General features: G+C 44.2%; 1 protein-coding gene across 1 annotated transcript in view; it reads right to left on the bottom strand.

Moving 5' to 3' along the window:
* Positions 1-2,590: 2,590 nt before the first annotated feature.
* LOC115199912 (voltage-dependent N-type calcium channel subunit alpha-1B) overlaps positions 2,591-15,002 on the bottom strand; it is a 141,867-nt gene continuing 129,455 nt past the window's right edge. Inside the window, exons 46-53 of the mRNA XM_029762453.1 lie at positions 11,957-12,084; positions 11,461-11,753; positions 11,114-11,249; positions 10,749-10,865; positions 9,140-9,178; positions 7,746-7,947; positions 6,710-6,930; positions 2,591-6,153 (exon numbers count right to left, since the gene is read on the bottom strand). Coding sequence (XP_029618313.1) covers positions 5,581-6,153; positions 6,710-6,930; positions 7,746-7,947; positions 9,140-9,178; positions 10,749-10,865; positions 11,114-11,249; positions 11,461-11,753; positions 11,957-12,084 — 1,709 coding nt within the window. The 3' untranslated portion in view covers positions 2,591-5,580. The remainder of the gene's footprint in view (positions 6,154-6,709; positions 6,931-7,745; positions 7,948-9,139; positions 9,179-10,748; positions 10,866-11,113; positions 11,250-11,460; positions 11,754-11,956; positions 12,085-15,002) is intronic.

The raw sequence follows: 15,002 nt of genomic DNA on the forward strand, positions 1-15,002 counted from the left end.
CAGTCCTTGCATCCATAGCTCTGTCTATTAATCTGAGTGTCAAGACTCAGGAGAAGACCCAGATGCAGACAGTTTCGAAGTAACAAAAGTTTATTAAGAAAACAGGGGGGTTGGCAAACAACAGGTCAAGGGCAGGCAGAGGTCAGTAGTTTAGAGCAGTTTGAAACGTACAGAACGGCAGGCATGCTCAGGGTCAGGGCAGGCAGAGGTCAGTAATCCAGGGTGGTGTGGCAAGGTACAGAACGACAGTAAGGCTCAGGACAGGCAGAATGGTCAAATACCAGGAAAGCTAGAAAACAGGAACTACTGACAGAAAGGCGCTCGGGAAAAACAGCCGGGAGGCTTGACAAAACAAAACAAACTGGCAACAGACGAACAGAGAACACAGGTATAAATACACTGGGGATAATGAGGAAGATGGGCGACACCTGGAGGGGGTGGAGACAAGCACAAAGACAGGTGAAACAGATCAGGATCTGACACTGAGTGTGGTTATATTTCTCCAGGCCCATCCCTCAACTTTTTACCAAAACAGAGGCAGGGCGACGGTTTGTTATTGTTTCATCTGTGGATTAGCCCTTCAAACAGCTGCATATTATCAAGATATCAGTGTCACCAACAAAAAAGTAAACAATAGGTCTATTCCATGAGCGCAGAATTTATTTTTCAACTCGAATCAATGAGCCCAATCAGTCTTCCATGAAAACAAAATCATAAACAACAGAGTAGGGCTGGCTAATGAGTCCTTAGTTTTGGGGTTATGGCAGTTCCCCGGGCACTGAAGATATGGATGTCGATTAATACATGCTTTGGTAGGAGTGTTAGGTCAGTAACTGAAAGGTTGCTGGATTGAATCCCCGAGCGGACAAAGTAAAAATCTGTTGTTCTGCCCCTGAGCAAAGCAGTTAAGCCACTGTTCCCCGGGCGCCGAAGACATGGATGTTGATTAAGGCAGGCCTCCGCACCTCTCGGTTCAGTTGTCAGAGGGGTTGGGTTAAATGCAGAAGACACATTTCAGTTGAATGCATTCAGTTGTACAACTGACTAGGTATCCCCCTTTCCCTTGATTGTGGTGAAAATGTAGTTGACTAAAACTGACCAACAGCTGCTCCAAGTGGTTGGGTATGGTATTACTGCATGGTGAATATCAATGTCAAAACTGGTGTACAGAAATAGGGGCTTCTACTTCATAATGACAATTTTATAACTGTCCACAGAATGTTTAATTCTATCATTGAAAATTGCAGGAGAGATTCTTTCTTCAGACACCTGTTGAGACCATTTGCCAAGACCAAATTCATTTAAAAAGTTTGAAGTCTCACGAGTCACGACAAATAGAAAATTATAGGGAAATTACGGAGAAATTATGGAGAAATAAAATCAACTGTCACGGTTGTCGTCGGTGAAAGAGGACCAAAATGCAGCAGGTATGTGTATGCTCATTTTGAGAATTTATTCACTTCAAAAAATGAACGTACAAAATAACAAAACAAAAAGAACGAACGAACGAACAACTACAAACAGTCTGGCTAGCATAGGCTCAACACAGAACAATCACCCACGAATCACAAACACAAACACACCCCAATATATGGGACTCTCAATCAAAGGCAGATAGACAACACCTGCCTTCAACTGAGTCCCAACCCCAATCAACACAACATAGAAACACACTCACCAGACTACACATAGAAATACATAAACATAGACTATAAACCACAACCCCGGAAATACTACATCAAACACCCTTTAAACAAACACACCACCCTGAACCACATAAAACAAATACCCTCTGTCACGTCCTGACCAAACTACAATACTAATTAACCCTTATACTGGCCAGGACGTGACATCAACGAAGAAAGGTGTGTGATACATTGATGACCTCGACCTTACCTTTCCTAACGATGTACGAGCCCGTATCCTTTTGAATATCTTCCATAGAGGCTCCATGGTAGTAAATAGCCTATGATAAATTCAACAATTTTATGGGAGATAACATAGCTCTTGTTCCGTTTTATACACAACAGCAATGACAACAAAAATAACAAAACATAATTCATTCGAATATCTATGTTAAGTTGTCAAATTACTTTAATATAATCGCATGATTAAAAATGTACCTTTGTCGGTAAAATGCTGTCTTGTTTTAGGCAGTCTCAAGACAGTAGATGCTTCAACTGTTTCCCGCAACTTGAGCATCACCGGGATGTTCCACCTTGTGTATTTTGGGGGATGTCTCCGCCCACTGTAGGCTGCAGACCAATAACATTGTGCCATTGACAACTTATTGCACAGCAGACGCCTTCACCCATCCTAATGAGTCCCGTGTGGCTCAGTGGTCCTGTGTGGCTCAGTTGGTAGAGCACGGTGTTTGCAACGCCAGCGTTGTGTATTCGATTCCCACGGGGGACCAGTATGGGGGAAAAAATGTATGAAATGTATGCATTCACTACTGTAAGTCGCTCTGGATAAGAGCGTCTGCTAAATGACTAAAATGTAAGTCAAACACCTCTACTATACTGGAAATGAACTGTTCTCTTATTCAATTAACAAATCATTTTACATCTATTATACATATTGAGGCCTGTTTGTTTCATTTTTTTTTTTTATTCAAGGAACTTGGCTTCATACAAAATGTAAATGTAGAAACAACTGCAGAATTCAAAGTCTGGCCAATAAACATAAATCAGGCAACAAAAACTCAGACCCAAATAAGGAATGTTCCAGCTCTGTTGCATGGCTGGAACTATCATCATTGTTCAATACTATTTTTATATAAAGTAATTTTTTCCAACAAACCCCACAGATTATATATATATATATATATATCAAAGATCAATAAAAATGAACAAGAAATGAATACATGGTATCAAAAAAAGTACTACGATTTTTACATGCACATACATTATCAGAACATGCAAACATTATTTTCTCCAGAAAACAGCCACATGTACACTGCAGTTGGTATGCAGAGAGAGAAATTGGAACAGTTCAATGTTTGGCAACCAACTGTGAGAGACTTTGGCGTGGATATGTTTCTTTTGAAATAGTACAGAGGCCGTAGAGATGAAGGAAGAGACTGATAGTATAAGTTTAAGTTTTTACCCACTACGGCAACATGTCAAGGGGAAATAATTGAAGGTACCTGTACAAGAATGTGGATCATTTTTACCATTACAGTTTATTCAATGTTTATGAACACCCTCCTCTGGACTTATCACCCCTCTTAGGTGACCTAACATGGAACAGATAACCATTAGTATGACATTGTTTACTTACTTTTTAAGACACAGGTTTTCCTTTCGACATCGTCAACGTGGGTAAATTGTATGCATGCAAATATATAAAGTTGCTGTATTTCTAAATATTCTCTCCATTTCTGCTTCAACTCGTTGTGCCTTACGCATTTTAAAATACATGTTTTATACATGTTTGAAAACTTTTTATAAAGATTTGGTCACAATCATGCTGTAGTATGAATCTGTAGATCTCAGCATGTAAAGCTACAATATGGATGAAGTATATGACCGTAGTGTCCTCTTGTTGCATAGCCCTACTTTCTCTGTCATCAAAACCCTGCTTCTGGGAAATATGCAGTACAGAACCCTGACGAGTGTGCAGACATTGCAACACCTGGCCCCACCTACTGTATCTCCAATACTATCAGTAATCGAGCAACACTTTTGCCTGAGTAGATCCTCCCTTAAACAGCATACCTTGCCACATTCCAACACCAATGTAGAATGGAAAAGAACCGAAACTCTTCCAAGCACTAGATCATCCATCCCAGGGAAACACATTTTTTATTATTATATTGTATTAATATCCATATATATTATCTGAAGCTTTTTAGCAGATGTGAACCATCCCCATCATCGGTTACCATGGCTGGGTAGATAGAACGATCGAAAGTGTGAACCATATTTATGCTATATCTGCTATATCTGACGGGCTAAAACCTTAACATAGAGGGGTCTGAGCCAATGGGGAGACACAGGGGGGTCCAGTGTGCTGGTGCCAGGGGCTCGACTCAGCATATACACTCATTAGGGATCTGCATCTATCTCTGCTTCTCAAGCACATCCATCCAAAAAGTGTGCACTATTTGTTTCTCATCAGATTCCTTATGTTCTATACTAACTCTGCAGTTACAGCGTTGAAACAGAAGGCAATACAGTAGCTCGCGATGCTTTCGCAGTTGACTAACCTCGCCAGGAAAGTAACTATACACTACTACATCTTCATAACTGTTGTGGACCAGGTTTATGATTTAAACATGCAGTGTTACTCTGATTACGTCTTCCTAACTGGATTGATATGCTACTAATGCAGTTTTCATGTTTGTTAAGTGTTCATACTATGATTTTGCCCCAACTTTCGTCGTCACCACTCAAATTGATGAAATATATTTACCAAAAAGAAAATCGTACGAGAAAATGATCAGCAATCATAGGTTAATTAATAGTTTACATTCAAAAGCATTTCTTTTTCTTAAATAAAAGTTGATGTTTCTCAGATAAGGCTTTCTGTACATCTTGCTCTCCTGCAGAACTCCCAAATAACTACTTAAGTGTTGATGCTTTACAAAAACAGTTGCCTTTGCATCTTTACTACAGTATGTCTAAAAGGATAGGCACTTTGTTTTAAACATCTGAAGCAGACAGTCTGTAAGAAACATTAAACCTGAAATGATGGCAAACTTTAAGCAATTTACATAAACAAAGTTGTTTTTACAAGATACAAAATATGCACACAATGAAAAGAGAACATCTACCATAGTTGTATATAAAACCAATCACATTTCATTTCCTCTCCTCATTTCTCTGAAGTAGTAGTAGTGACATTTGCAACGGTAAACAGTAACAAATCAACAATCACTGTCTGTAATGACAACATCGACCCCTCTATTCTATCAGACTGTATCTTCTGACAGGAAGGGAAAGTCATATAAAGGGCTAGGCTACTGTAAATCCCTTTATATCATGGAATGGTAAGAGTCCCAAAGCAAAGTAGAATAGCTGTTGTGCAGTTTACGTTCAAGTGCCTTTCTTAGGGAAGTTTGAATGCATCTCTCTGACTATTTCCTTATCGCGTGTTGTTACAGATGCTAAACAATACGTAGGTATCCCCCTGCTCATCACAGAGTTAGCAAAGAGGCCTGCTGCTCGCCCATCTCTATTGTGTGTAGTTGTAGTAGAGTTTCTTATGTCACTATTTGGGTCACTATCAAGACTAGGTAAAACATTTTTTTAAGTTGGATGTTCTCAAAATAATTACGTTGGATAAAGAATCAAAGCAAAAGTGCCCTCAATTAAACATGCCACTGTCTTCAGTGCATAAGACAAAGTCGGATCAAACTCAATTACCAACAATTCACCGAATCCACATCCAATTTCATTTTCATCCAGTTCCTAAAAACGGTGCTGCTTTGTTCACATTCAAATGAATCCCAACCCTTCCTTGGCTCTCATTAGCTTTACATACAGCAACAGTGTAAACTAAATCCTTCAAAAAAAGATGATAAAACTCATCACGATTCCTAAAAAAATGCAATAAAAACATCTGTTCAAAGCCATGCTAGCACCATTCATCCTCATCTGCCTCGTGGTAGTACCTGGGTGCCCGGGCACCAGAGCCAGACCCCGGGCTGGCGTTGCCAATACCACCAAAGGTGAAGTGGTATCCGTTGGGCACCGCATGGCTCTGCTGGGGTGGCGGAGGCAGGTGGAGGGGCCCCGGCCCCATCTGAGGCAGTGCAGTCCGAGGGGAGCGTGCTCTGGCAGCATAGGGGCTCAGCAGCTCGTCCCGGAGGCTGCAGTACAGACTGCCCTGGCCCTGGGCTTCCCTGTGACTGTAGCCCAGGAAGGGCTCGGAGCTGATGCGGGTGACGGGGGAGGGGATGTGGGAGGAGCCACTGTGCAGCAGGGCGTTGTGCTCAGACAGCCCGCGGCTCAGCCGGCCAGGACTCAGGGTGGGCAGGCCACTGCCACACTGGGCAGACACAAAGTGCACAGGGGAGGAGTTGGCAGTCTTGTAGGCCACCCCGGGGCGGGGGGTCAGGGGGGTCTGGGGGAGCTGCCTGCGTCCACGGCTGGGTGTGCTAGCCCCTGAGGTCATCATCACTGGGCTGCATTTAACCGAACCACTACCCTAGATGAAAATTGGACAAAGCAATTTAAAACAATAAAAACGATGAGGTCATGGTCACCAGAAGGAAGGGAAAGAGACCAACATTGGATGGAGAGTAGAGAGAGGACAGTGGGAGAGAACAGACGACACCATCAAGGAGGACAGGGCAGCAAAAGAAAGGAGAAGAAGACAAAATGGACAGAATGGACAGAAAATGGTGAATAAGAGGAAGAAAAGTGGAAAGAGAATTGAAAGGCCATGAGTGGTTGTACTAAAGGCAGAACGAAGAGAAAGTTGAGTTTCAGCCGAGGCAGAAAGAGAAAGCAGACAGATCCTCATCAAGAGAGTTGCACACAAAATACACTGTGCTGTACTAAATCAGACAGACATTTACTTACTGATGATGTGTAGTGTGTGTATTATTCAGATTCTCATTGGGTACTTGATTCCTTCCCATGCTCTGCTCATATCATACCAAGCCTACAGTATACCCTGCCATGTTTTGTCCTGTCATATCCTGCCGTACCCATACTGTGCCCTGCCCTACCCATATCCTACCCTACCAATGCCCTCCCACCTGCTTGTTGATGCTGGGGTCCTGCACCTCGCTGGGGGAGGTGGCACAGCTGGCAGTGGCAGACTTGGTGGTGTGGCAGTGTTCCCTGCTGCCGTAGCGATCGCAGGAGTAGTACCGCTGCTTCTCCCCTGCCGTCGAGTGGTGCTTCCTCTCATGGGAGCGGCCGCGGTCCTGCACCCTGTCTCTAGACGAGGGCTCTGCAGCCGGGTCTCCTGGTGTACCTTAGTGGGAATACACACCAGGGTTTTGGGTTATGGCCAGGGTTAGGGTTGGGGTTGAGGGTAAGGGCATAACCCTAACCATAATCTTGGCATAACGCTAACTCTAACCCTAGCCCCCCCAAAATGAATCTCTTAAGTCCCAATTCAACCCCTGATTGCACCCAGTCTATACCTCACTCCGAAAGAGAAGATTCTGAAACACTCACAAAGGCCAGACTACTACCACACCAAAGGCTTTTGTCCCCTAAAGTTCTCCTCTCCTCAGCATTGCCCTGCTAAGACAAGAGGTGCCCATATATTAGCAGGTCATTGGGTGTGCATGTCTGTCAGTCCCTTTTATCTTTGTGATAAAGGTCAGCTGCAGAGCTCCATTCTAACACCCAGGCCTGAACGATGCCTCCATGGTGCCCAGAGCGGATCTCAATAGACTATCCCCAGCTGGCTGGGCTATGGTCTGCTTCTCACTCTCTGACTGGATGGAAGGCAGTAAGGTAGAGATGGCTACAGATTCACACTCTAGTAACACTGGGGGACAGTGAGGTCTTAATGGTCCCAACACCCACATTTTGTGATCAGGGTATTGGTGGTGGGCACTCATATAACATACTGTACATAACAAGACCCCCTTTTACTTCACCGATAAAGTGATCCCTAGTATTGCACATTTAAAACACGATTGGTATTTCTGGCAAAAATAATATTACCCAGTGTTATCAAGAATACGATTGAGCACAATCTTTGATGTGTGTGTGTGTGTGTACTTGTAGTGTGTGTCATTGTGCATGTGTGTCTGTGTGTAGTGTGTGTGCACTAACCAGCGGTGCTTGGCGTCCTGTCGAGTGACCGCTGCTTCTTGTCCCTCTCTCTGCGGTGGTGGCAGCGGTGGTGGTGGTGGTGGTGAGGCCTTTCCTGGATGCTGGGCGTCTCCAGGGTGTAGTCACGCAGGTTGGCCTCTTGGGGGCGCTGTGGGGCGTGGGTGGACGCAGAGCGCTTCATCGGGCTGCAGTCAGGAACAGGCTGTGTGGAACCAATGAGGAATAGGGATCACTGACTAGTGTATGGAAACTTACATCGCTGCTAAGCTGAGTGAAATGAGACCTGGTATACAGATGTGGATCTCTTCTCTGATCTGTTTTCAAAGTGAACTAGTAATCCAGCTGGGAATTGTAATCATCACTGTGATTAACAAACTGGAATGCTGATCGTAAAATGAGAGCTGAGTGTATGGGATAAAGGAGACGTATGAACCTCACCGACTCCATTGTGAAACACCATTTCCACCTAGTGGACACACATCTGTCCTACAGAGCCTCGCTGCAAAACATACCACTCACATTTTCAATGTCCTCAAAACATATAGTCACCTAGATAGATTGTTGGTAAAACCATAGACACGGCTACCAATTTCCCTAAGTCTTAGTTGGTGCTTGAGGATAAGAGCATAAAAGGGGAAACTGAAGCAATGTTTCCACCTATAGCAGCAGACCCTTTCCCTCTTCAAAAAAGCTTCATCTGATCACTAGTTTACTACTTACCAATTCCATAGGCTTGGTGTCTAAGAGCAGGTTGGAGTGGGCAGATGTGTTTAAAGTCAATTCAACACATCAGGTATCCACTTCCTGTCAGAATCTGTCTCAGGGTTTTGCCTGCCAAATGAGTTCTGTTATACTCACAGACACCATTCAAACAGTTTTAGAAACTTTAGGGTGTTTTCTATCCAAACCTGAACAATAATATGCATATTCTAGCTTCTGAGTTGGTGTAATAGGCAGTTAAAAATGGGCACATATTTTTTCAAAAAATTCTCAATACTGCCCCCTATACCCTAACAGGTTAATGAGTGTTGTTCAGTACCCATAGAATGATGAAAGGAAAAGCATCCTCTATGACATGCCCTTCACCTGGCTAGACCTTTGATTTCCAGTTTTACAACGAGCTTAACTCTTATCCTAAAATCACTCGGTATATCTCCCGTATTGTATAGACAGAACAGCAAACATGTGGACTGGGTTCTTAATGTACTACCAAGCGTCAAACACTGACCATAACGCACAAGCATATGCTTGCGGGACCGAGCATTTTACACAACTGCACGGCTAGTTAATACAAAATAGAATTTAGTTTTACACATACTAGGACATTGGGATCAACAAACAAAGTAGACGTGGTGCATGGGGGATACTGAGGGACAGGAGAAAGGGGTACATACGGCCAGCAGGGTCCCCGGGGAGTGGCGTGACTGGCTCCTCTGTCACACAGTGGAGAACGAGGAGGAGGATCATCGGAAGGCATCAAGCCAAAGAGACAGGAGAGAAAATGAGGTGTAGACGGAGAGGGTGACATTGAACAGTTAAGACAAAGAATAGTGGAGAAGTAGCAGGAAAATAACAGTGGTGTTATTACATGCTTATTAAAAATAAATGATCCCCTTGTAAATATGACATAATTATGATTGAAGGGCCACTGAGGGCACTTGCCTTTCAGTATGCCTTTTTATAGAAAGGGTAAATCGGTTATATCTCATTGTGTTTCAGCACCTGGTAATAAGACAGTATTACCCATTCCAATCAGACAGAACTGGTCTTTATGTCTTGTGATACTCAATGCCCCCATCTCTAGCCTAGATTCCTAGACCATGAATACTAAGATATCCTAGAAAACATATCTGGCTCTTTAGCTTTTGTTCTTGTGAGTCGAGCTTCTGATCTAGCAGAGGGCAAGTCTATGGGCTAGAGCTGCCTCTAGGGAATCAAAAAGGTTTCATCCATATTAAGAGGTGCTGAAACCACTAAATCAACATCTATTGCCTCTTATCATCCGGCACTCCAGTTTAAAGAGATTTGGGCTTAGCTTCTCACTGGGATTCAGGTGAGGGTTCATGACGGCCCTGGGTGTCATATGTCAATACTGCACAAAGAGGATGTTGAGGAGGTGGAGGCAGGCTGGCTGGGAGATTTTACGCCCTGATCCTGTCTGGCATCGCCAGGGAGTGGGAAATGAGGCATTACCCCAAAAAGGGAAAACATTTAATTAAGCGATGGAAAACCAAGCCGGAGAGAGAGTGAAATCCATCAGTCTGTTTCAGGGTAGAGTTCAGACTACGTGCCGTCCCATTTCACTCTAACGATAGCAAGCCATCTCAGAAAGGCCAACTCTAATTGTCTTTGTTGAAGGATTTCCTGCCCTCGTTAGAAAAAGTGAGAAAAAGTAGACAGCAGGTCACGAAGCAATCTCCCTCTCCTCTCATCCCATTTATACCCTTCTTTACATTCTCTATCTTATAGTAACATGATTACTCTCTTCCTCCCTGAACGCATGAGGGATCACCCCTTTCATTTTCTACCCACAACCATTTTGAGCCACTATAATTTTTGTATTTTCTTCTGTTGGCAGCAGAGGAAAAACGATACAGGACAAATAGTTGGCGGTCTTCCAAGCTCTAATCAAATTATTCAGGACTTCTTCTGTGCACTAAAAGTAGGATCAACACACATCTATTCTAATTGGCCTCTGAAAGGAATGCACTTAAATGCAACAATCGATCAACATAAATATCACTCAGGAAATGAGGAGCTGATTATATTTCTTGGGACAAACTGAAGGATTAATTTTTGTTATTTTTCAGCAGTTATACTGCAGTAATATTGGCTGAAATTGAACCCCTCATAAAGATAGGCACCTGACCATAGTAATCTGCCCGCAGTATAGCCACTGATGTGTAACAAAATGCAACCCTGCTTTCTCCAATAGAGTTTAGTCATGGCATGGTGCATCTGCTATGCTTCACAAATGATGTGTGTGTGTTAGGGTGTCTGTACCTGCAGCTCTGCGTTGAGGCGGGGCATGGACACAGCCCTCCCCTGGCTCTCCAGTCCAGACCCAGGACCAGGCACTGTGCTGTCACTGGTGTCCATCTTCCTCATCTCCACTGACTCCTGGAGGATATAACACACACACACACACACACACACACACACACACACACACACACACACACACACACACACACACACACACACACACACACACACACAGAGAGAGATAAGTGCTTGCATACAGATAAGTATATCCAGTCAAGTTAAGTACAAGGAACAGATACATCAGGAGAGAAAATGCAGGTCGCAGGCCCTGATGTTCATGTGTCTGTAATACAGCAGAGGGCAGTCTGGACTGGCTACAGTACCTGGGGAAGGGTTGTGTCTGGGACATCTTCAGACTGGCCCCTTTGGACAGGTCTCTTATTCCTGGGTCTGTGGACCTCTCTAGACTTCTCTGACACCCAGGTGGACGATCCTTTCATAGTGCCATCATGGCCTGGCCTGAATTGTTAATCATAAACAAATGTAGACGTTATTGTCATACAATGACTAACCGATTGTAAATGAAAATCGTTTTGTATTATCTTTGATGGTAACGTCACGGCTTGGCCACAAGTCTTTGTCAAAGGCAAAACACAGTTACAATTGTCATAAATGTAAACCAAAAAAATCGGGATTGTTTGAGACACTCCCCGCATGCTAGTGAACTCACAGTGTGCCTCCGTTGTTGAGCAGGGTGGAGCTGGGTCTAGGTAGGGCCTGAGGCTGGGGCTGAGGAAGTAGTTCACATGGAGGCTCCATGTTGTTGAGCAGGGTGGGGCTGGGTCTAGGTAGGGCCTGAGGCTGTGGCTGAGGAAGTAGTTCACATGGAGGCTCCATGTTGTTGAGCAGGGTGGGGCTGGGTCTAGGTAGGGCCTGAGGCTGGGGCTGAGGAAGTAGTTCACATGGAGGCTCCATGTTGTAAGTCAGGGGCAGTATTGGTTTAAACAGAGCCCCCACCTTACCCTGTGGATGAAAGACGGCAAGATGCTCAACATACTGAACATGCACAATATTGATCCAGGTCTCTGCCTCCAGAATATAGTCAATGAAAATTCTGGAAATGTGAGTCATATTGGTTTTGTTAGGAGATGTTTGAAACATTTTGATCCAGGGGGGAAATTTGTGCCTCCTGGGCATCAGCAATAGTGTGTGTGTGTGTGTGATACCTGGGAGCCGGCAGCATTCTGTTGCTGTTGCTGCTGTTGCTGCTCCTTGAGCCTCTTGGCTCGGTTCTGCTTGTAGTAGTCAAAGATCATCAGGGCTGCATACACCTTCCCAACAGTAAGCTCATTGGCTGAGAGAGGTACACAGGGGAGTGGTTGATGAAACCTTCTGACTTATCCATTATCTCATCCATCTGTATTGGTCTCATCCGAACTCTCTGGTGCCAGTTTATCGCTAATACTATTCAGTCAAACCAAAGGTATCACTTGAAACAAAAGAGGGATTTAGCTGTTTGAAGAAAATTGCTGCATGCCAGGCTTGAAAGAAGGAGAGAAGAAGCATCTGTCTAAAATGCCATTGTTCTCAGGTGAGATGCTTAGATCCTGCCACAAGATGTCAGTGGAGACAAAGCAGATGACTGGAATCTTAACTGACGGCCAAGTGAGAGCAAAGGTCCTGCATGTTATGGCAACCTGTGTGTCATCTACAGTTTGGAAGGGGATCAACTCTTACAAGAGCAGCAAGTATATTTTTGATTAAATTAGAAGCTGTTAGTATTGTCTTGCTAGGGCAATTGAATTTGTTCTGTCTTTTACCTAGTAGCCTAGTTAATCACTGCGGTTTGAACTGTCTGATTGCTCAGTAGTTGTGACTGTCGATGTGGACTTTCGTTTCTGGCCTATTTGTGTAACAGTCCTGCTAAGTTGTGGGCGTGTTATATTGTAGGGAGTGCATTCTTGACCGCTGCTAAGCAATCAACAATCAAACCGAGTTGTTCTGCGGAGTTATTCAAGGAAGGAAAGTGAGGAAGGCTCCACACCACTCTCTCACTTGTGTATCTTACCTAGTTATTTTCTGATGATCTCATTTTACTATTTTATAGCTTAGCCAAGTATGTGTGTGTTTCCCATCCCAGGTAACTCCTCTCCCTGTAGGTTTTACAGACGCTCCCAACTCCATAGCTGCAACCCATCTAATTTAATGTATCCTGTGTGCACAACCCATGTGGAGTTCCTAGTCTCCGGCAGCTTTTGAATCTGTCGATCTGCAGTCAATAAGGCTGAGTTCATCTGGCTGGTTGAGAGAATGCCAAGAGTGTGCAAAGCTGTCATCAAGGCAAAGGGTGGCTACTTTGAAGAATCTCAATTATAAAATACATTTTGATTTGTTTAACACTTTTTTGGTTACTACATGATTCCATATGTGTTATTGCATTGTTTTGATGTCTTCACTATCATTCTACAATGTAGAAAATAGTCTTAATAAAGAAAAACAATTGAATGAGTAGATGTTCTAAAACTTTTGACCCGTAATGTATGTTCCCCTTCAGTCCCTACACTTTTTGGCCCTGACAGACACATGGATTTCCCCAGAGACCACTGCTACTCCAGGTGCTCTTTCGTCATTTGACTATATGTTCTCTCATAGTCCGAGAGCATCTGGTCGTCGCAGTGGTGGCACACTAGTCATTTCTCCTAAGTTGAGATTTTCTCTTCTCTCCTCTCTCTCCTGTTGATCTCTTCATTTGAATTCCATGCTGTCACTGCTCCACTCAAGCTTAACATTGTTGTCATCTATCACCCACCAGGTGCCCTTGGAGAGTTCCTCAATGAGCTTGACACCTTGATAAGTACATGTCCTGAGGATGGCTCACCACTCATCATACTGGGCGACTTTAACCTTCAGCTTCAGAAAATTTCTTTCCACTCCTTTTCTCTTTTGACCTCACCCTTTCCCAGTCACGTCCCACTCACAAGGCCGGCAATATGCATGACCTCATCTTCACTAGAGGCTGTTCGCCTACTAATCTCACTGCAACCCCCCTTCATGTCTCTGATCACTACTTTGTTTCCTTTTCTCTCCATCTCTCCTCCAACCCCACAGACTCAGCCCCTACCCAGATGGTCATGCGCTTCTCTCTTCCTTATGCTAAATCATTCTCCCTCCTGTCACCTGACTCTGCATCTTCGACCCTACTCTCCCTCCCTATCTGCATACTTTGACTCTCACTGTCCCCTTTCCTCCCAGCCACCCCTACCTTTCTCTCCTGCGTCGTGGCTGAGTGACTCACTGCGTGCTAACAGAACAGGGCTACGAGCAGCTGAGCAGAAATGGAGGAAAACTAAACTTCTGGAGGACCTATCATCCTTCCACTCCCTCTTATCTACCTTTTCTTCCTCTGTATCTGCTGCTAAAGCTGCCTTCTATCACTCTAAATGTCAAGCTTCTGCCTCCAACCCTAGGAAACTATTTCTTCTTCATCCTTAATCCTCATCTCCTCCCTCCTCCCTCTGCAGATGACTTTGTCAACCACTTTGAAAAAAGGTTGAAGACATTGCTCCTCTTTCACTCAGCCTACTGAGTCCACTGTTCCCACTCAAACAGAACTACCCTACGCCTTGACATCTTTCTCCCCTTTCTCCATATTAATCCCCACCACCTCAAACTCAACTTCAACAAAACGGAACTGCTCTTCCTCCCGGGAAAGGCCTGCCCACTCCAAGACCTCTCCAGAGGTATCCCCCTCCCAGAGTGCAAAGAACCTTGGCATGACCCTGGATAACACCCTGTCATTCTCTGCACACATCAAAGCAGTGACTCTCTCCTGCAGATTCATGCTCTGCAACATTGGTAGCGTTCAACCTGTCCTCACACAAGAAGCGGCGCTGGTCCTAATCCAGGGACTTGCCTACGGAGCAGCAAGGGGAACTGCACCTCCTTACCTTCAGGCTATGCTCAAACCCTACATCCCAACCCAAGCACGTTCCACCCCTTCTGGTCTCTTGGCCCTCCCACCCCTACTCAGCCCAGCCAAAGCTCTTCTCTGTCCTGACACCCCAATGGAGGAAAAAGCCTCTCCCTAAAGTCAGGACCTGCCCATCTTCCGAAAACATCTGAAACCCTACCTCTTTGAAGAGTATCTTAAATAACTCTCACAGGAAAATGTACTTGATTCGATTGTGATGTGTTGTTAGCTCATCTAGCTATCTTAAAATGAATGCACTAATTGTAAGTCGGTCTGGATAAGAGTGTCTGCTAAATTACTAC

Source organism: Salmo trutta, chromosome 9, assembly GCF_901001165.1.
Source record: "Salmo trutta chromosome 9, fSalTru1.1, whole genome shotgun sequence".
Lineage (NCBI taxonomy): Eukaryota > Metazoa > Chordata > Actinopteri > Salmoniformes > Salmonidae > Salmo > Salmo trutta.